The following is a 21,037-nucleotide window of genomic DNA, read 5'->3' as shown; positions in this document are numbered from 1 at the left end:
GCCCAGCCACCGCGACTGGCTCCGCACGGTGGGGGGCTCAACCTCCAGGATCCCGTTGTCCTGGGGTACGGGTCGGCTCGCCTAGCCTAGTAAAACCGGCTGGTACCCGAGGGGACGCCACTCCCCTTACACTAGCCCAACTCGGCTGTGTTCCTGCGGGTGCAAAAAACAACGAAAAAAGGGGGAAAGGAATCAGAAAGCTGTGATCGAACGAAACGCAGACATCCGGTGAGAAGCAAAGCAAAAGCAAACAAAGACCGCTCAAGAGAAACAAAACCACGGAAAACCAAGAAAAGTCGGGCCGTACCATCTGTCCATCCAGTGATCAAAGCAAATCGTAAGCAAGCATGGGTCAAGCTGGGGCCGAGGGGGCGCTACTCCCCTTGCTGGCCGAGGCCAGGGCCGCCGCGGGGCGAGGGCCCAAGGAGCCCAGTCCAACAGCGACCCAGGCTACTGCCAACCCCCTGCGGGGCCAATCCTGCAGACAATTCATCCGGTAAGCAAGGCAAGTCCAGGTCAAACGCGCGTCAAGCTGGGGCCGAGGGGGCGCTACTCCCCTTACTGGCCGAAGTCACAGCCGCCGCACAGCCGGAGCCAGATGACCCCGGCTAAGCAACAGCTCTGACCACGGTCAGCCCCCTGCGGGGTCCATGACCATACCAAGCCAAGTCCAACCATACGAACGGGATTCAAAGGAGCACGAGAACATAACTGGACTTCTTATCCACGCAGTCGCGGACGGCTATCTACCACTGAGTATTGTCGACCGAGACAGCTTCCGAGCCTTCGTTAAAGGGACCATCCCACCTTAACCCGCGCACTGCTGGGGGGGGGGGGTGTTTGAACACCCCCCCCCCTTGTGGTTTTTCGCGAATATCTAAAAAACGGCGGCGCTCTCATCATACATCAATTCTACACATGTTGTCAAAATTTCAGACCAAGGTCATTCAAGGTCAGGTCACCAGGTCACTTAAAGTGACCTCACCTCATAAAAAGTTTCAATGTCAGTCATAGCTACACCGAATGACCGATCGCTTTGAAACTTTCAGAGATTGCTAAGAGCAATAGCATGTACAAAATGTATCTCTCAGAATTTTGATATCGATGACCTAAGGTCAGGTCAATTTTGCGACCTCCCCATTATAAGTCAATGGGAGAAAATTGAAATGCGCCTCTTTTGGACGAAAGACATTATAAACACTCCCAAACACCGCATTACAAGTGGTTTAGACACACTGAACATGAAAATGGTGTCCGTGACCCCTGTTTATGCCCTGAGGTCATCTTAGGTCACGAATGGTATCTAACAGTTTTTCGCAAATAACTTTTGATAGAGGCATGCTAGAGCGATGAAAACGCCTTAGCTGTGTTCAGCTCGACGATACGGATCGACTGATATGCAACATGACCCTTTCCGGTCAGGTCATGACCTTGACCTGAGGTCAAATTTTCAAGTTGACCTTTCAAGGTCAAGTTATAGTTCATTCGATGCGTCTTGACGAGAGGAACACGATGCCGGTAAAAGTAAGCTCGTACAGGGCTTGGGTCAAAAGTTATTGCAGAAAAAACTGTTTCCAAAAATCGGCTATTTTTGCAGTTTTTGCCCCCTGCAGGCAAAACCATTGACGTTAGGTCAAATCTGAGAGAATTACTCAGAAAGGACGTTAATAGGGCTAACGAATGCGCTTTTCCGCGGCGCTGTAGCTTTATTGGTTTCCGAGTTATGCGTTAGCTTCTTGGAAATTGTCGACATTCGACCTGGAAATCGGCGAAATTTTGCCTTTAATGACCTCTGGTGACCCGACCTTTGACCTGACCAAAAAATTGACCGAAGTGATTTCGTCATTATTTTTGACGCTCTTTCGAACGCCGCCTTCCGCGTATCGCTACGTGACCCAGGAGCCGAGTTACAAGGGGGGGGGGGTGTTCAAACACCCCTCCCCCCCAGCAGGGCGTGGAAATCCAGGACCCCCAGCCGGGCGCGGGTTAACATTAGTTTTGAGTTGAGATAGCCAAGTTTGCGGCCAGGCTCAGAAACCACCATTTATCCTGGTCGCAACCCCCGCAGCTTTATGGTGTTCAATAAATTTCTTCCCTTTACTTGCAGGGTGGGACCAGCGTAGTCCCTATCTCTTAAACTTAACCCGCGACCGCCTGGGGGGGGGGGTCGGATCCGACCCCCCCCCCTCCGTTTTTCTTGAATAACTCATGAACCACTTTCGCTATCTACTTGAAACTTGGCATACCTTCTCCCCCATCAATTTGACGTCTCCTGTGTAATTTTTAAGAAAAAATTTCCAAATTTTTTTGAGATATATCGATTTTAGTGATGTAACTACATGGCGTTTTTAGTCAAAAAGTGGCAAATGTTTAAAAAATCCCCAAAAATCAGGGTTTGAAGCAAATTGCAAATTAAGGACATCAAAAGACGCAGCTCAACGAGTTCTTTAAAATGGCTATCTCGGATTTTCCATAAAATGCGTTTTTCACCCCTAAAAATTCAAAAAACTATATTTTTTGGAAAACAGCTAATAAAATCCAAAATTTTGAAAATTTCCAAAAAACCGGAATATATGTTGTAGAGCTCTATTAGAACATTAGATGCCCCAAATTTCAACTTTCTATCTTGATTTTTGACCCCCAAATTGTAAAAAATAGCTCCAACATGCATAGGGCATGGTGACGTCATATGCATTTTCGTGAATTAGAGGCACTTCTGAACATCGCATGTGAAAACAAATGGCACCACTAGATTCCTGGGACAAAGCTCGTCTAGAAAAATGCATTTTTATGTCAAAAATAAAAAGTTGAAAAATTGACCTGTTTTTCTTAGCCCTCGTTTAGTTATGTATAGTATAAACAATTTTTTATGCTTTCAATGCACACTTATCACCAGCACAGTGACTTGGGGTCACATATAACCATTACCATCGGATTCGGCGTGAAAAATAAGCCATAAAACATGTGTCGCACGCCCATGTAGCAGAAAGTGAAAATCGTGACCTTTCGTGACCTGACCTGACCTTGACCTGTACCTAGTATGACCCCTATACGCACATGGTACCTTCACTAGGCCTTTGAGGTCATTTTTGGTGAGTTTCGAGCAGCAGCTATCGATACCGCTGTCCGTAAGCCGATTCATGCAAAACCCCTGAATTTGACCTTTGACCTGACCTTGACCCGAAAGTTGACCTCAATCTTAAAATCTTAAGAGTGCTTTGAGAAGGTCTCGTAGAGACCTTTCGAACGCCGCCTCGCGGGGCTCGATACGACCACTGGTTCTCGAGATAACAGGGGGGGGGTCGGATCCGACCCCCCCCCCCAGGCTGTCGTGGGTACGGAAATAGCCCAGGTGGTGCCGGGTTAAAGGGACCCTCCCACCTTCAAAAAAGTTTATGAATTGGCATGAAAGCAATGTCGCTCGGTTCAGAAAGAGCGAAAACGAATATCTACCAAATTTCACCGAAAAATATTTACCGCTTTTCAAGATATTAGACTTTTACTTTTGTTTACTTTTTGGGATCTCCGCTGTTCCTAGCGACTTTATTTGGAAGCAATAGTTTGGCAGCTGAAAGTGCGGCACTTGTTGCGCGCAAAGCAGCATATACCACTGCGTGCTACAAAACGTTTTAGTCAAACATTTAAAAATCGTTAGATATCTGCGCTGACGTCACACATTCAGAGGGGCTTTCCTATGCACTAGCCCCTCTGAATCAAAATGCTGCAATTTTGAAATTCAATATTTCCGATTTAAGGCATTTCTCGATGTTGTGAGTGCCGAAACCGGTAATTGTGAGCCAGGGACCCCATTTGGCTATCTCAACTCAAATCTAATGTTAACCCGCGCGGGGCTGGGGTCTCCAGCCGAACGCGCGGGGCTGGGGGGGGGGGGGTAAATTTTACCCCCCTGTTATCTCCCGAACTAATGGTCCGATTTGGAAAATTCAAACGCCAATCGAAAGCTCTCATCACGAACTACTAAAAACATGTACTTAATTTAAAGTTTGAGGTCAAAGTCAAGGTCAGGTCAAGGGTACAAATTGCAAGTTTCTACAGTATCGGCCTTGCACCGTAGTTGCCGAAGAATGGAGTCATGGACTGAGACTGATCGCCCAAAACGTGTTCTTAGGCTACCAAGACAATATTCGTTGCATACAACATCATTCAGAGGTCAAGGTCAAGGTCAAGGTCAGGTCAGGTCAGGTCACCAAAAACAAAATATAGAAAAGGGCATGTGCGACACATGTTTTATGGGTCATTTTACTCATAGAATTCAATAGGCACACTCAATAAGTGATATGGACCACCTCTGGATGAATTTCAGGTCGAGGTCAGGTCAAGGTCAGGTCAAGTGAGGTCAAATTTTGAAGTTGGTTGTTAAGGCCTAAAAAGGTGTCTATCGGAAGCAGTTTTTCACGGCGAATCGAATGGTGCTATTTTTGTTTCCGTACGAGGTCTAGAACTTCCAAAAAAGTAATTTTTCAAAAAAATTGTGTGTCGTGACGTCGTAAAATTTTGAATAACTCCCACATTTTTGAACCGATTCTTCTAAAATTTGGTATGTAGGTGCACATAGACCACTTCTCTGACATATATTCCGGTTTTTTCGATAGACTCAAAATTTTGGATTTTATAATGATTTTCCCAAAAAAGTCAGTTTTTTTAAGAAAAAAAAATTAGGCCAAAATCCAAAATTTTCAAAAAACCGAGATAGCCATTTGATAGACAAAGTAAAATTACGTATAACCTTTTTTGTTACGTCTTGATTCCTTTAAAAATGAAGATGTTAGCGGCGTTTGAACTTTTGCCGTTTTTGAGGCGAAAATGGCGAACATGACGTCACTAAAACGTCAATTTCTCAAAATTTTCCGACGGATTTCGCTCAAATTTTCAGGGAACGTGTCAAGTTGATGTAAGAAAAGGTACTGAAAGTTTGGCGGCGCTGCGCGCCGCCGTTTTTGAGATATCGCAAAAATTCGCGAGGGGGGTAAAATTTACCCCCCCCCCAGCCCCGCGCGGGTTAAGGCGGGAGGGTCCCTTTAACCATTAGCGGTTTTTTGATGACGTCAGCAGTCATTTCAACGCCCGCTATTCCTTGAACCCGAATTTTGCTGACCTTGAGCTCCCTTTTTTATCAACGTGAAATCCGTCGTCGGCGCTGAGAAAGCATATTGCTTTTCACCACCACTGGAACTTGGACTGATATTATACCAAGGCCGAAGATGATCAAGCTGCCTGCTATATCTGGAGCTTGGTGTTCAACTTCAACATGGAATAAAAAACAAAATATCAAAGCAAACTGGATATGGTACTGCAAGTTAAAGTCCAAAGAAATTTGAAGAGCTGACAATTGACATTAATTCTTTTCCTGCAAGGTTTCCATATGGAGATCACACCATGAAGAAATATTTTTGATGTTAACAGTTGAAAGGGGATTGATCTTCCAGTTTTGACGAAAGACGCTGCTGACTGTCTTTGGAAAAGGATGTCGGCATGAGGTGCAATTGTGCTTGTGAAGTGGTTATAACTGGTCTTTTCACAGTATTAAATTAAATGTGCCATTGCAGCCAAGTGTGTTATCATGTAAGGTAAAATCAAAACTACAATGTTGGTTTTACGAGCATTGAGAAGGCTGGTAGGTAACACCTGCCTGTGCTCGTAAATCATGCTGCCAAAGTATTCTAAATTAATTTATCATACACTTTTGTTGTCCAGTTTTCCAGTTTTTTTTTCTGAGCACACTTCACGAACAAACCGTAAGGGTAGCACATTTTTTTACCATTCACTCCTTAATAAATGGCCGACTTCAGCAATCGTTCAGCGAATGCTTGACCTCAGCGACATAAGGGCAGGCTCAATACACTGAAGACCTCAGGACACTGAAGACCTCAATACACAGAAGACCTCCTGCTCGAATGTTTTCCACTAACAGTACCAACTCGTGCACTCGTGCTCTGCGAGCACGGAAACTGTTCCAGTGTTCCATGTCCCATATGGCCGTGTTAGCACAGTCAAATCAGTGCGATGTTTTACCGTCCATCCATTTATGGTGTGTTACAATGTTTACATCTTGTCCTCGCAGACTGGTCAACATATCGGCCACCTGGCTCATCGATCATCGCTCGGCCTACAGAGCCTCGGCAGCCGGCGAGAGCGGCATCATCCAGATTGCGCGCGCTACTCTGGCCGCGCCCCAGCCGCTGCGTCTCCCGCTCACCGCCCATGACGAGCAGGCCATCTGGAGCGGGTTGGATGCCAGTATCGGTCGCTCCGCGGGTCTCCGGCTGGAGAATGGACGAATGGCCGATGATTTTAGGCGCGTTCGAGAGGAGATGGAGGAGTCCCGTTAGCAGTATGGCAAAGCCGCCGCTCAGCTCGCCGTGCTCAAGAAATTGAAGGAGGCAGCCGACCGCGAGGCCGCCGCGCTGCAATCCCAGTTGGCCTCCTCTCAACGCGCAGCGGCGCCGGGAGCTGCATGTGGCGCGTAGAACAGATGCCCTTCCGGCCTGGACATTGTTTGGAGAGGAGATCTCCGTGATCCTCTCTGACCGCCTCAACCAGGTGGAAGGCATCGTATACACCCCGGAGCTAGTATCAGAAACACCTCAAATCTTCCTCCAGGAAAATCGTGATCAGGGGGTAGTCAGCATTGCTCGCCTTCCATCAAAGAGTAACAAAACAAACCCATTGCTGAAAGTCTGACTCACTGTCAGACAGCTACCGAGTTTCTTCTATGCTGTCTACATGCGTCATGAGGCCAGGCTCTCCTATCAACTCCCTCGGCGCTGCAAAAAAATGCCAAGGATATGGACATGACAGATAAGCGGTGTGGGAGGCCTGCTCCTCTCAATCCAGCCTGGGGGGGGGGGGGGGAGGGGAGGCTGGATGGTTGGTACCTCAGGCATATGACGGCAGCAGGCAGCGATCAGTTGTCCACGGGACGTAGCTATGAGCACCGCGTATTCAGCTCCTCCTGGCGATACTGGGCCCGTGGCCCCCAGAGTTCTCGACCGACAGTTTGTGAGGGCCGGCAGAGCTGCACAATCTTACCGGCAAAGCGGCAAGTGCCGGTGACATATATCGTTTTTTTTTCTACTTTTCTGGTGACAGAATGTGGCAAATTTCGATAAAAATGTCACTGTTTTTCAAGCGTGTTTTGGTCATAAATGGTCCTCGGGCCGGTCCTCGGGAGTGGCAACCCATGCTCTTGTGTTCATGGTGCGCGGTGTCACTGGTCGGTGGAAGCAGAGCGTGGGCTACTTCTTATCAAATGGACCAGTGAAAGCAGTGATCTTGAAGAGCCTGCTCTTGGACTGCATCACTAAGCTGAAAGAAGCTGGCATGAAGGTCGTGGCCAGTGTCTGTGACATGGGCGCCACCAATCAGCAAACCTACAGGATGCTGGGTATGACAGATGGGAGCCACAGCTTCCTCCACGACAATGTGCGAGTGGTGGCGCTCTTTGATATGCCACACCTTTTCAAGTGTGTCAGAAACACGATGATGAACTATGACATCAAGGTGGACGGGAGAACGGCGACTTGGAGTCACATCGTCGCTCTCTTTGAAGCCCACCGCAGCAGATCGCTGCGAGCTGTCCCGAAGCTAAAGTCGGTGCATCTACGTCCTGATGCCTTCAAGAAAATGTCAGTCAGTATTGCAACTCGGGTGCTGAGCCGCTCAGTTGCTGCAGGCCTGAGTCTATACGCTAATTTCGGTAAGTTGGAGAAATGCCGATATTTCCTTTTTTATTGCTGACTTTTTCAGCATTTGTGCGCCCTGAGGTGGCTCTGTTCAACGGTGTTCTAACTTTTAACATATGTTTTAATAACTATTAAAATATCTAACATTGTCATTTGCTTCAACATAAATATGGGTTTGAACTCTGGGTCAGACGGACCTGTAAGGACTGCCCTAGGCAACGCTTCCCAAGCCACAGCACCGTCGGATCGGCGGGGAACTCATCGCCCGTCAAACAAGAAAGACAAAGACATCATAAGAGAACACATTCTGTCTTTCGAGCCCGTCACGCCACACTAAAGATACATACACGCCCCACACCGTAGGTACCTGCCACATGACTTAACAACATCAGAGATGTAGAGAGAGTTCAGAGTTGCGCATCCGGATCAAAGCTGTTCTATGGAAACTTATCGGAAAGTGGCCAAGAAGCTGAATATCGGCTTTACGAAGCTAGGGGGTGAAGAGTGTGAGACCTGTACGAAGCATGAGATTCATAAAGCAGAGAGAAGGGGTGAGTGCGCTCAGGAGGACTGCGTAGTGTGCACGACTCAAGAGGCACACATGGAAGAAGTAAGGCTGTCAAGAGCGGAATACCGACGAGAGGCAGAGAAGCAATGGGAAGAAGGAGAGATAGTTGTCAGTGCAGATATGATGCGCGTCAGTTACATCCCGCAGCTTCCCCACAAATTGTGCTTCTTTACTCGACGAGTCGTGGCGTTCAATAAGACGTTTAGTCCGCTACAGCCCAAAGACAAAGACAAACATCGGAGACAGTCCTCACAGCTGGCAGTGCTGTGGCACGAGGAGGTGGCGGGCCGAGACGCCGCGGACGTGGTGTCTGCCTACTGGGCATTTCTAACGGCCAACAGAAACATGACCAAAGTAACCATATTCACGGACAACTGCAGCTCGCAGAATAAGTGCTGGGTTTTCTTTGGGTTTTTGCTGCAGGCGGTAAACAGTACCGCTTTAGCCGCAGAAACCATCACTATCAAATACCTCACACGGGGCCACACCAGCATGAGCGCCGATGCTGCGCATCAATCAACAAAAAAAAAAAAAACTGAAGAAGGCAAAAAAGATCGAAGACTTCGGCGACTATGTCGACCTGATCGATGGATGCTCTGGTGTCAGAACTGCATCTCTCGAGCCTGAGCAGTTCGTCCAGGCGTCGTCGGAAGTTTTCAGCGCCTCGAAGCTGAAGGCCACCCAGGAGTCTGGCCAGCGCCTGTATATTCGCAGCCTGAAGATCGTGCTTATTACCACAAAACATGAAAAAAACGCTCTCCTGTAAAATTCCGAAAGTGCTAGTTACGTGCTTTTGCCTTTGGACGGCAGAGCGTGTCTGTTGAGTAAATGTGTATGTGTGCCCGTCACCCTCATCAGTTCAACACATACTTTGTACATGGAAACTGGGAAACCTCACTTTGTGTAGATGAAGCCGAAATACACGAATATGTATCTGAAATTCCTTTGTGCCATGCGGTTCTGGCATTGCTAAGGTATGGCTGTAGCTGGCGAGGCGAATGTACATAAAAAATAACATAAAATGCATAGGAATTAGTGCAGCGGTGGGAGCAACGGTCTACTGCTGTGCATCAGTGCAGCCTGTTGCATTCCGATATTGTGTGTTGGAATAAACAATTGGAGTGAAGATGCTTCAACGCTGCTATTTCGCCACTGGCAATTACAAGACGAGCAAGGATATAGAACACGTGGCTGATGGATAAAACACTTTTCGATCGGTGTTCGAGAAGAGCGGACAATATGAGCCGGTCCTAGAGTGCTCGCTGTGTCGCAACGGGGACGGCGGTCCGAAGACAGGACCAACCGCTTCTCCACCGAAGCTGGACTCCTTCGGGACTCCATGGTGGAGACGGGCAAGATCACGAATCCCGCCAGACCAGGCCCAAGCCGGCAACGAAGAAGCTGACGGGACCGGCTCCCGGCGGACACGTGCTCTGTGCTCGGTGAGTACCCAGCGCCCGGCGGCAGCGCGTGGGACTCACCTGGGGTCAGCGGCGGAGGAGAGTCGCTCCTCTTCGTCGCCTCCTCCTCGATCATGTCGGCCAGCCCGCCGACAAACGCCTCCAGAGCAGCATCAGGTCGCGGGCCGGTCTCCGGAGCACTTACTTCCCCGCTATTAGCGTCTAGGAACGAGACATACGACAGCGAGTTGGTAGATAAAAACTCGACTTTGACGTAACTGAGCATGAAACAATCGATGATTGCAAGACACTAATCATTCAAAAACCAAAACAAACAAATCAGGTTGGTCGTGCTGTCACAATGTCGCAAATGTGAGAAAAGTCGTTAAAACTTTAATAACGACAAATATCAACGCCTGACCGCCACCCACTGTGCCAGAAATTACGTAATATAACAGCCAACATTGCGCCTCCTCTCCTCTATCACTGACGTACCGTTTTCTTCCACGGCGCAGAATCCGAGGGCGAGCGACAGCGGCCCGTGCACCACCTGGTCTACATCCAGCGCTGCCAAAGGCACGCCCAGCGCCTCGTTGGCGGCCACAGCCATCAGCAGCACATACTGCAGCTCGTAGTGCAGGTGAAGCGAGGCCAGCGGGGGCGCCGCGGAGGCCGGCCGCTGCCGCAGCGGAACAGTCTTCTCCCGCCAGCGCGCCACACTGTCGGCGGACGGCGGCAGCGTGGCCTCCGGCGCCAGGGCGACGCACGCCAGCAGGGCGGCGCACACTGCGCGGCGGCTGCTGCGGCCGGCCGTGGTGCGCCGCCAGACCACCAGCGCCGCGGCCAGCAGTCGCAGCGGCGCCGGCACGCCAGCCACGGCAGCCGGGCTAACGCCGAGCACGGTCATCAGCTCCAGCTCGCGGGTGGCCGGGTCGGCGGTCGGCCCCGACGGCTGCAGCGGCGGCGAGGCGGCGGTGACGGTCCGCTCGGCCACCTGCCGACCCTCCCGGAGGTAGAGGGTCACTGCGCGCTCCCGGCCGGCCAGCAGCGAGGCGAGCCGCGCCAGGAGCGGCGCCGCCGCCAGAGCCGCGGCAGGCGCCGTCGACACTTCCACGGCCGGCTCCAGTAGCGCCGGCGCTCCCCCGGCCGCGTCCAGCACGGAGGCGGGTAGCACCGCGCCCGCCACCGGCAGACTAGCGGCACCGGCCGGCGGCGGATCCCCGGTGGGCGGAGCGCGCTCCACCAGGATACCGTACAGCTCTGGCTGCGCCGAGCGGAGGAACTCGAACGAGTCGTCGGCGATGGCGGCGGCGACCAGCGCCGCGTGCGCCTCCACTACCGCGCGGTCCTTCTCCGGCAGCGTGCTGAGCACCTGGCAATAGCAAACGTCACGTTAATTAATGTCGGCGACACGTCTAGGGCTGCGGCAGAAATTACCGTGGGTGGAACCCCGAGCGCAATCAAGGTTAATGTAGGGCCAAGAACAGCATAACTCGAGCTCACAAAAGTCAGCACATTCCTTATAAGTTAGTACATTCCTTATAAGGTAGGGTACCGGCCGGTTCCTGGCTGACCTTGTCGAGCGCCTGTTGGCGCGATGTCTGCGTGGCCAGCCAGCGGAGCAGCGTCTTGATCCTCTGCCCTGGCCGCTCCCGTCCGCCGGCTCGGGAGCCGTGCGCCGCGTACAGTCGCCGGAAGAACGGGTCCAGCGCGGCCGGCGGCACCGTGTCGTTGCCGGGCAGCGTGGCCAGCAGCGGCAGATGCTCGGCAGAGACGTTGTAGTGGCTCAGCAGCCTGCCGCCCGTGCACTGACAGCGTCACCGGGGTTCGGACGCGCGCCGCGGCGAGCGCTCAGCTCATCCCGCCACCGCCACTGTCGGGAACGACCGGGGAAACGCACACCATGCCGACAATGAAACCGCGTCTAATTAGTGTCGCAGAGAAAACCGAAAATACGATGTTTTAATTTCACATGCTATGATTTGCGGTTAATCACAACTATGTCCTTAAGGGACTTTCCAAAAGGTGACATTCAGTCCTGCTACGAACTAATATGAATCAAATAGTAGTGAACGATCAAAAGCTGAGGACACTGTGACACATAATATGGCCGGACCGTCTATTGGTCACTACACACTATCCCCCATTTTCCGAGTACCAGGTTCCCGGGCCCCGGCTGCACTGCTCTGACTCCTCGTCCCCCACACAGACGGTCACGGACCACCTACCTTTCAGGACGGAACACGACGCAGTTCATGAAGGGCGCCGCGTGCGGCGCGGTGCACGGCCGCTGCCAGGGCGTCAGCCGCACCACGGGCGCGCCCAGGGCGCAGAGGTCCGAGTCGTCACTGAGCACGGCACAGTCGAGACGGCGTGCCACGGCGGCGGCACGGCGGTCCGCCTCTCCGGGACATTGTATCACCGGGACGGACAAACGGCGGGCCACCTACAACAGAAACAGACGGGGCACTGTATCACCGGGGCAGAGAGACGGCGGGCCACCTACAACAGAGACAGACGGGGCACTGTACTACAGGGACAGGGATTGAAACACGAATAGTTCAAAGTGTTTCACCGAATAGCATGAAGTCAGACAATGTACTGAAAATATGTGTAGCATTGACGTGTTAACCCTCGCCGGCCGAGGTGGGAGGGGGGGGGGGTGCCGCCCCCTCCCCCATAGGTTTTTTTTTTGTCGCGAAATCTCCAAACACGCTGGCGATAGAGAGCTGAAACTTGGCATACCTGACCTTTGATTCAAGCCGGATCTTTTGACACCAACCGCATTTTCGGGTCAGGTCAGGTCACTGACCTATGACGTCATAAGTGAACCTCTGCACGGTATTCAGATGTCGCAACTTCGCAACGCCCTCACTGCCAGAGGACAGGGAAATGAAACTTGCAGGATCTAGTATCCATTACGAGTCTCACAACTTGTATATCTCGGATTTTTCCTAAAGGTCATATGAGGTCAAGTCATTTTCGTGACCTCACCATTATAAGAAATGGGGAAAAATAATAACTGCTATTCTGGCGCTGGGAACGATCTACAACTATCTCAAGCACACAAAATCGTGATTTAATGCGCTCCTTGCGAGGTTAGATGCGTCACTTTTGCAATGTTGACCTTGCGTGACGTCATTTATGACGTCATCAAGGTCATATTAGCTTTTCGTCAATAACTCCCCATCCAATTGAGTTAGCGAGTCAGGAAAGCCACCAATGGACTCAAGAATCTAATGATATGCGACATGACCTATTTCGACCAGCTTCGTGACCTGGGGGCGCTGACCTGACCGTGACCTGAGGTCAATACCCTAAGTTGACCTGACCCAAACAAAAAGTATATCATTTGACGCGCCTGAGCAAGGCGAACACGATGCTGCCAAAATCGCGGCTCTGTGGCCGTTTTTGGAGAAGTTATTCACCAAAAACTGAACCGTACCTTGGGGCACTTGACCTGACCTCAGAGGTCACCCGTTGACCTTGGGCCTTAAAATCTGGTATCAATCTCTGCGTCTCGTAACGGCGCACACGCTCGTTTTTTTCCGCGACGCGCTAGCTCCACTAGGGGCGAAACGGCGAGGGGGTCGTACCCGCCCCTCCCCCCCCCCCCCCCCCTCCTCGGCCGGCGCGTATGTATGTAGAAAACCAATAGGTCCGGCGAGGGCTTAAGTTTCACTGTTGTATATTTATCACTTTTCGAGAAATATTGATTCAAAGTTGGGAACGTTTTTCTTTGGGCCACCCGGTTATAACCGGTTAGAAAAAAAGTTATGTTATATAAAAAAGAAAATGCGGTAAGACCGAAACTACCCCTTGCGGTTATTTTGATGCGGTAGCTTTGAAAATAACGGCACTGGTAAGATTCATTCCGGGGTAGTTTACCGCAAAACGAGTTTACCGCACTTGGTGAGATTAAAGATTATTACCTTCTGTTGAAGGTAAATCCAGCCAGTCTGTTTACCTGTACGAACGTTGTGCGAGCAAGAGGCGGGAAGATGTCCTCGCGTTGTCTGGAGGCGGCGACGCGAATTGACCGGTGCACCTTTTCAGTGAGCCGGCCCAGCTGTCTCGGCAGCTTGGCACCCGCTGCATCTCTGGCACCGTCCAGCAAGACCACGGCAGATATCTCACAGCTGAAACCGCGGAACAGGCACGAGGCATGCATATTTTAGTGGACCGTTCCTGTTCTATGTGTGCCTATCATACCTTTTATTTTTTTATTCAGGCCTCCCTCCAACGGGCACTTATGTTGTCCCATTTACAGGAGGGCTCCTCCTCCTCCTGGCCCTTGTTCACAGTTAGTCAAAAATTAAACAGGCAGGAATCTTCCCGAGTTGTGACCCGTCTAAAACTCTGATGCACGAAATTAATGGTATGGCGATAACTAACTCATTTACTCACACTGCGCCCTCTTTATACCTTCCGGCATGATCACCAAATAGGTTAGGAACAATCCCATAGTCCACACTATTCCCGATCATTCTAGCAAGCACGCGTTCCGCCAGCGCAAGATTCTTCAATCTTCCCCACGTTTCACGAATCAGTCACCAGGGCCCAATCTTGAGTGTGATGTCACACTCTCCGATGGCCAAACAGAAACTGGCGGTCGGAGACCGGCCGGTCCGAGGCGGTAGCGGTCACATCGGCCATTTTGTAACAAAAGCTTAACCCGCACCCTGCTGGGCTATTCAGCCATACGCGCCCTGCTGGGGGGGGGATTCTGCCCCCCCCCCTAACTTCCGAACCGATGATCGTATAAAGACGGGGAAAATGGCAATCGAAAGCTTTCAAAAGGCGGATCTTTAGAGCCGATTTTTTTTTGCTTGAGTAGATCAGAGGTAATATCAAGGTCAGGTCAAAAGCGTACAAAATGCAAATTTCTACAGTATCGGGCCTTGCACCGTAGTTGCCGAAGAATGGACTGAGACCCAAAACGTGTTCTTAGGCTACCAAGACAAGATTTGCTGCATGCAATGTCATGCAAAGGTCAAGGCCAAGGTCAGGTCAGGTCACCAAATACGAAATATAGAAGAGGGCATGTGCGACAGCCGACACATGTTTTATGGGTTATTTTATTCATAAAATTCAATAGGCAGTGGGCACACTGAATTAGTGATATGGACCACATCTGGATGAATTTCAGGTCGAGGCCAGGTCAAGGTCAGGTCAAGTGAGGTCAAATTTTAAAGTTGATTGTTAAGACCTAAAAAGGTGTTTATCTGATGCAGTTTTTCACGCCGAATCGAATGGTACTATTTTTGTTTCCGTATCAGGTCTAAAAGTTCCAAACAAAATCATTTTTCGAAAACTTTGTGACGTGCATCAAAAAAGTTTAAAGAACTCCCACATTTTTTAAACTGTTTCTTCTAAAAATTGGTATGTAGGTGCATATAGACCACTTCTCTAACAATATTTCGTTTTTTATAAACACAAAATTTTGGATTTATGTTGAATTTCCCATAAATCCAAAATTTGTAAAATTTGTAAGTCAATAAGAAATTGGGCTAAAATCCAAAATTTGTAAAAAAAAAAAAAAAAACGAGATAGCCATTTGATAGACAAAGTAGAATCACATGCAACTTCTTTAATTACGTCTTGATTCCTTTAAAAATAAAGATGTTATATAGTGGCGTTTGAAGTTTTGCAATTTTTAAGCAAAAATGGTGTGACATGACGTCACTTAAACGTCATTTTCTCAAAAAAATTCCGACGGATTTCGCTCAAATTTTCAGGGAACTTGTTAAATTAATGTATGATAAGGCACTGAAAGTTTGACGTCGCTGACGTAACGTGTTTAGAAGTTATTGGCAAAAACGGGAGGGGGCAGATTTTGCCCCCCCCCCCCCAGCGGGGAGCGGGTTATTTCAGCAAACAAATAAACCAGAATACACAACTACTACTACTACTACTACTAGAATACAGATATACCAACTTACCTTCTCAAATCTAGAAGAAATGATTCAATGTCACTGGCATACGAAGCATAGTCTGTGCCCCACCCAGTGGACCTGGGCTTGCGCTTGAATATATGGTGAGCAACATTATCACCATCAATGACCAAATAGCAGCTGTTGATGTGCTCTTGCTGCAGAAGTGCCTTACATCTATGGTCCACAAAGGATGTAAAGCCAAGTATTCCCATGCTTCTCTGTGGGCTGAAAGAAGGGATATAAATTAAGGTGATCAGCTTGAGCCACTTGGAGCACAATCCAACATTTTGGTGAAGTAAGGGTAAAATCCCTCTTTAGCACCCTGGGCTCAAAATTGAATAAAACCCACACCATATTGTCACAAAACATGTATCAACCTTGAAAATTGTGCAATCACTTAATGCTAAAAAAATCAGGTACAATACAAGCAGGAATAAAAAACCTAACTGGACCTAACCTTATCTACTAACCTACTAACCAACTAACCTACCAACCAACACCTACAACCTAAACCTACCAACCTACGTACCAACCTAATACCTACCCTGCGCTGTTCGGCAGCCGGCTATTTTGTGTGCAGGGTATGACGTATTTCGCGAGCCGACGTCACAGGCGGTGACGTCGGCTCGCGCGCGAGCCGAGCGCCAACGACAAACTAACGGGAACCCTCGGACACCCTCGGGGCATAAACCGCGGAGTAGCATATTGAGCGAGTCTTATAAGGAAAATTCGTATATTTTCGTTTCTCAAATGATAATCAGGGTGTCTCTTACCTTTTCACATATCATTTAGGCCTACCTAACACTTCAGTTGACAAATATCTGCAATTTATTCAAGCGAAGGTATTTTCAGTAAATATTAATGGTATAGACCGAAATCTTTTGAATAAAAACTCCAATCAACAGAAATAAAAATAACTTAATTTATTCCAACCATTTCCTCCAAATAAACAACATAAAAACTCACTTTTACACACATCATTCATAATAAAGCATACTAACACGCCGCTTTTGACAATTGCGGCGTCGAGTGGCGCGCTGCTAGCGCTCTTTTTCGATCGCAGAGACCCTGCACGCACGCGAGCACACTACGTCACGTCCGGGGGGCACAGGTATATGAAAAATCGCAGTGACGTAACACTTTTCTCGCTTCTCATTGGTCAATAGCCCGTTGCCGGGGTAACGTGCACGTATGTGAGCGCCGGCAAGAGTACTAGCCGGCCGCCGATCAGGGCCGGGATTCATACTGACTTTCAATTTTCTATTCAACTTTTTCAACTTTATACTACTACAACCATACAACCTAAATCTACCTACATAGGTACCACACAACCTTAACCGACTCAACGAGTGGTTGGGTGAAATTTATAAATATTTTGAGTAAAAAGTATCGTAAGTTATGGATGTAAGTTATGGAGTAAGTATCTAGCTATGTGTGATCTCATTTTTCTACCTGAGAATGATGTTTTCCTTTTTTCGTGATTGTTTTGTGAATTTCTTCAGTTTTAAAAGAGTGCAAAAGAGGGAAATGATCCCAGTATTTAGTAAATGTGAAAGGTTACATCCAGTTGAATTGTTGAAATAGCAAAAAGGAAACATTGCCGTTAAAGGGACCCTCCCACCTTCAAAAAAGTTAATGAATTGGCATGAAAGTGATGTCCCTTGGTTCAGAAAGAGCGAAAACGAATATCTGCCAAATTTCACCGAAAAATATTCACTGGTTTTCAAGATATTAGGCTTTTACTTTTGTTTACTTTTTGGGATCTCCCCTGTTACTAGCGACTTTATTTGGAAGCAATAATTTGGCAGCCTTAAAGTGCGGCAGACGTTGCGCGCAAAGCAGCGTATACCACCACGTGTTAACGATGGTTTTAGTCTAAGATTTAAAAATCGTTAGATCTCCGCTGACGTCACAAATTCTAAGGGGGCATTCCAATGCATTAGCCCCTTAGAATCCGAAAACTGCAAGTTTGAAATTCCATGTCTTCGAATTAAAGCATTTTTCGATGTTGTGAGTGCCCAAACCGGTATTTGCAGGCCATGGCCACCAATTTGGCTATCTCAACTCAAAACTAATGTTAAGGTGGGAGTGTCCCTTTAACTTCTAGCTTGCATCTCATCATACTTATGAACATGACTCGTGCCATGCATTGCTGTATGACTGGATCCCAAATTGTGTAGCTGGTGACACCTGCAAAAATTGGAGTACAAATTTACTGATTTATCTGTGGAAGCCAGGAGGACAAGTAAGACTGTCGCCTACCAGCAATGTAACAGCATTTGAAACATCTGAAACAGGGTTATTTCTGCACTTAAACATTGCCTGCAACAATGCATTCTGTCTTGAGTCTCCGACAACGTTGCCATATGATGTTGTGTGCACCCCAGATGTTACCAGTTTCAAACACTTGCTTGACACATGTATAACAAACAGCCTTTACAACTATTTAGATTGACAGGTACCCGAAATTGTGATTATGCTTGCGACAATGTGCTCATATTGTATGTATGTTTTTTTTCTGAACATAGGAAAAGCAACAGGCTTTACTATGATGAGACTCACAATTCCAGTCAATGTTAAACTGCACGAATTAGGAAAGCCATTGTAACGTAGGACTGGCGCGTCTCTTGTGTTTGGGGTTCTCTCATTCCTCATTTGCCTTCCTTCTTGCCATCCTGAAACCCAAGACATGATGGAACCCAACGAGGTAAGAATACGAGGTAAGAAACGTAGAATCATCATCCGAGACTACAAATGCGGGGTTAGCAATAGTCCACTTATGCGTTCTTTCTTACAAGTTGACATTAGCAGTGCACAGGGATGCAAGCTTCCGTCGAAGAGTTCCCACTTCCCAACTATTTCCACAGTTCAGATTGAATACCTATATCTCATATCTGCAAACATCCAGACCACGCTTAACGATCGGTCTGTCCTCCCTTCCAAAAACGTCGAACCAGACCATCTCAGCCTAGGCTGGATCTCAGGCTAAACTATTTTTTAACCACCACCACCCCCAAAAGATTAAAAAAAAAACTGAACCAGGCTGAACCCCACGCCACTGATTACCACGTGCACCACGTGCAGCCAAGGTGACGTGCAGCGACAAATCAAGGCACGTGGAACACCAGCGACGTAATGGCATTGTATTTTTTTGCTATTGCTGCTCCTGCTGTCAAAATCAAGTCCTGTTTTCCCGTATGTCCCCTGTCTCTTCAAAACTCCATTCTGATTGGGCAATCGCTGCAGCAGCAGCGTAGCTGGAAATGGCGAACAGACGGTATATACTGCCTTGGAACAGACCCTACTTTGTTTCCCGCCAGGACTAAATATATGACCACTAAATAGTATTTGCTAACCAGCCACGCCCGTTTACGTTTACGGATTTCTGGAGAAAAAGTTTTTTTATCGGGCAATCGATCACTGGTTGATTCAAATGCCGTAAAATCTTAGCTAAAATCACAAGGGAATGTTCCCTGCAACATACCATATCTGTATACACATCATAAACCTACACAGTACATTCAAGTGTTAGTGTACGATCTGCAGATGTAACAATGGGTTTACATAGCCTTGTAACAGTGTAAGTTTGTAACAAATATTTTTACGTTGACCCTACCACACTACTAGATCCAGACTACCTTACACTAGCCTAGGTATAATAGCCTCGAAATAGGAATACTAGTGCATGGAAGGTATCAAAATCGAGTTTTTGGAATTGAGAGAAACTTTTTTATGTCTCGGTGTACCCTATATTCGGCCTTGGGTGTACCCGTGACACTGGCTGGCGTCCAAGACAAGACAACAGAGACGGCGTTCCAAGAAAGACGGAGGGATATATGCCACAGCAGGGCATATTTTAAGGATTTTTTACTGCGTCCCAAAGGTGGCATAGGGCACATGCTTCGATCGGAAAGGGCACATACCACATTGCAAGCGAAATAATGTATAATGCAGGTGAAATACACGTGTCATTGTGTAATGTGCCGGTGGAGGGACAGCAAGCGGGATATTGGGAGCGGGCTGTGATTGCTTTTGGCCAGTCTCGAAATTCGCCCAGTCATAGCGCGTTCTTTTTCCGCATTCAAAGGACGGACCGGCGAGTAAATGATATTTCCGTTGCTGTAAGTCATTCGTTTTCCTGAGCGTCGTTGGGCGTGTTTGACCTCCCTTGATGCACCTAAATGTACCTATGTTTAGCGAATAAACATAGGTATGGAGACCCATGGAGGGGGGGGGGGGGCTGATATTTAGTTGAGCCGGAATTGGGATAGAAGCCGGTATGGGATTGGGATAGAAGCTCAGCGAGACTAGAGATTGTGTGGTGCCTTCGGTACGCCCCTCAAAATCACCCGTGTAGGGCCCTCAGGGCCGCCGGTTATGAAGCCTTTGGAGGCACTGAGGTGGGCCCTCACGGGTACCGGTGTGATGCTCTCATAGGCATTGGTGCGGGGCCCCCAGAGGTGCCGCTGTGGGCCCTCAGAGGCGCCGGTGAGGGTCCTCACAGTTGCCGTTGTGGGCCCTCAGAGACACTGCAGTGTGGGGTTGTCACAGTCGGGTGTGGGACCCTTAGAGCTGCTGGCTCGAACCCTTTACAGGCCGACAGGGGCTCTCAGAGACCGACAAGGGGCTCTCAAGAGGTCTGCGGTGCCTTCGGGAGCCCTGTGGAGTCCTTAGAGACCAGCAAGGTACACTCAGACGCCAGTGGGGCCCTCAGAGTCGTCGGTGTGGGGCCCTCAAAAGTCACCGGTGAGTGGCCGTCCGATGCGGCTCCGGCGTTGAGCCCCCAGAGCCGCCGATATATGGCCTTAAGAAGCACTGGTTTCGGGACCTCATTCAGGGGTGCCGGTTGCACTCAGAGGTGGCAGTGTGGGGCCCTCAGCTAGGCACCGGTGTGGGGCATTCACAGCCGCCGGTGAGGGCCCTCGCAGGCACCGTTGTGGGGGCCTTCAACCATTGGTTTAGGGGGTCATCGCAGGCGTGTGTGGAACCCTTAGAGCTGCTGGTCCCTGATAGGCCGGTAAGGGTCCTCAGAGGCCGGCAAGTAGCCCTCAGAGGTCGCCAATAGGCCCTGAGAAGCCGGCAAAGGGCCCTCAAAGGCCGACAAGGGACACTAAAAAGCCGATGTGGGGCTCTTATGGAGAGAAGTGTGGCTCTTTGGAGCACATAAGGTGTTCTTTCGAGCCCTGTGGAGCCCTTCTGAGTCGAAAGATGCCAGCGTGGACCCTCAGCCGCCAATTGGCGTCGCAAGGCCCCTCTGGCCCGAGAGGCCCCCTGATCCGATGGGGGCACGTGCCCCCTGCTTCCCCTCCCCCCGGGTGCAGATGAGAATGCCATCGGCGGTGCGGAACACAACAATTGCAATCGTTCCTCCTCCCGTCGCGAGGCCGCTCATCCGACCCATATCCCATGATTGTCAACCCTGGGGCTCGG

At 49.2% G+C, this 21,037-nt stretch overlaps 1 protein-coding gene across 1 annotated transcript in view; it reads right to left on the bottom strand.

The window, feature by feature from the left end:
- The window catches only part of LOC122387740 (protein asteroid homolog 1-like), a 62,377-nt gene extending 43,951 nt beyond the window's left edge, over positions 1–18,426 (bottom strand). Inside the window, exons 1-7 of the mRNA XM_043378178.1 lie at positions 18,403–18,426; positions 15,614–15,832; positions 13,639–13,810; positions 11,900–12,117; positions 11,246–11,465; positions 10,167–11,043; positions 9,753–9,893 (exon numbers count right to left, since the gene is read on the bottom strand). Coding sequence (XP_043234113.1) covers positions 9,753–9,893; positions 10,167–11,043; positions 11,246–11,465; positions 11,900–12,117; positions 13,639–13,810; positions 15,614–15,819 — 1,834 coding nt within the window. The 5' untranslated portion in view covers positions 15,820–15,832; positions 18,403–18,426. The remainder of the gene's footprint in view (positions 1–9,752; positions 9,894–10,166; positions 11,044–11,245; positions 11,466–11,899; positions 12,118–13,638; positions 13,811–15,613; positions 15,833–18,402) is intronic.
- Positions 18,427–21,037: the final 2,611 nt, after the last annotated feature.

The sequence above is a fragment of the Amphibalanus amphitrite genome, unplaced genomic scaffold, assembly GCF_019059575.1.
Source record: "Amphibalanus amphitrite isolate SeventyFive unplaced genomic scaffold, NRLGWU_Aamphi_draft 000296F_arrow, whole genome shotgun sequence".
NCBI classification, from domain to species: domain Eukaryota; kingdom Metazoa; phylum Arthropoda; class Thecostraca; order Balanomorpha; family Balanidae; genus Amphibalanus; species Amphibalanus amphitrite.
This window is presented reverse-complemented; position numbering and strand designations above follow the sequence as displayed.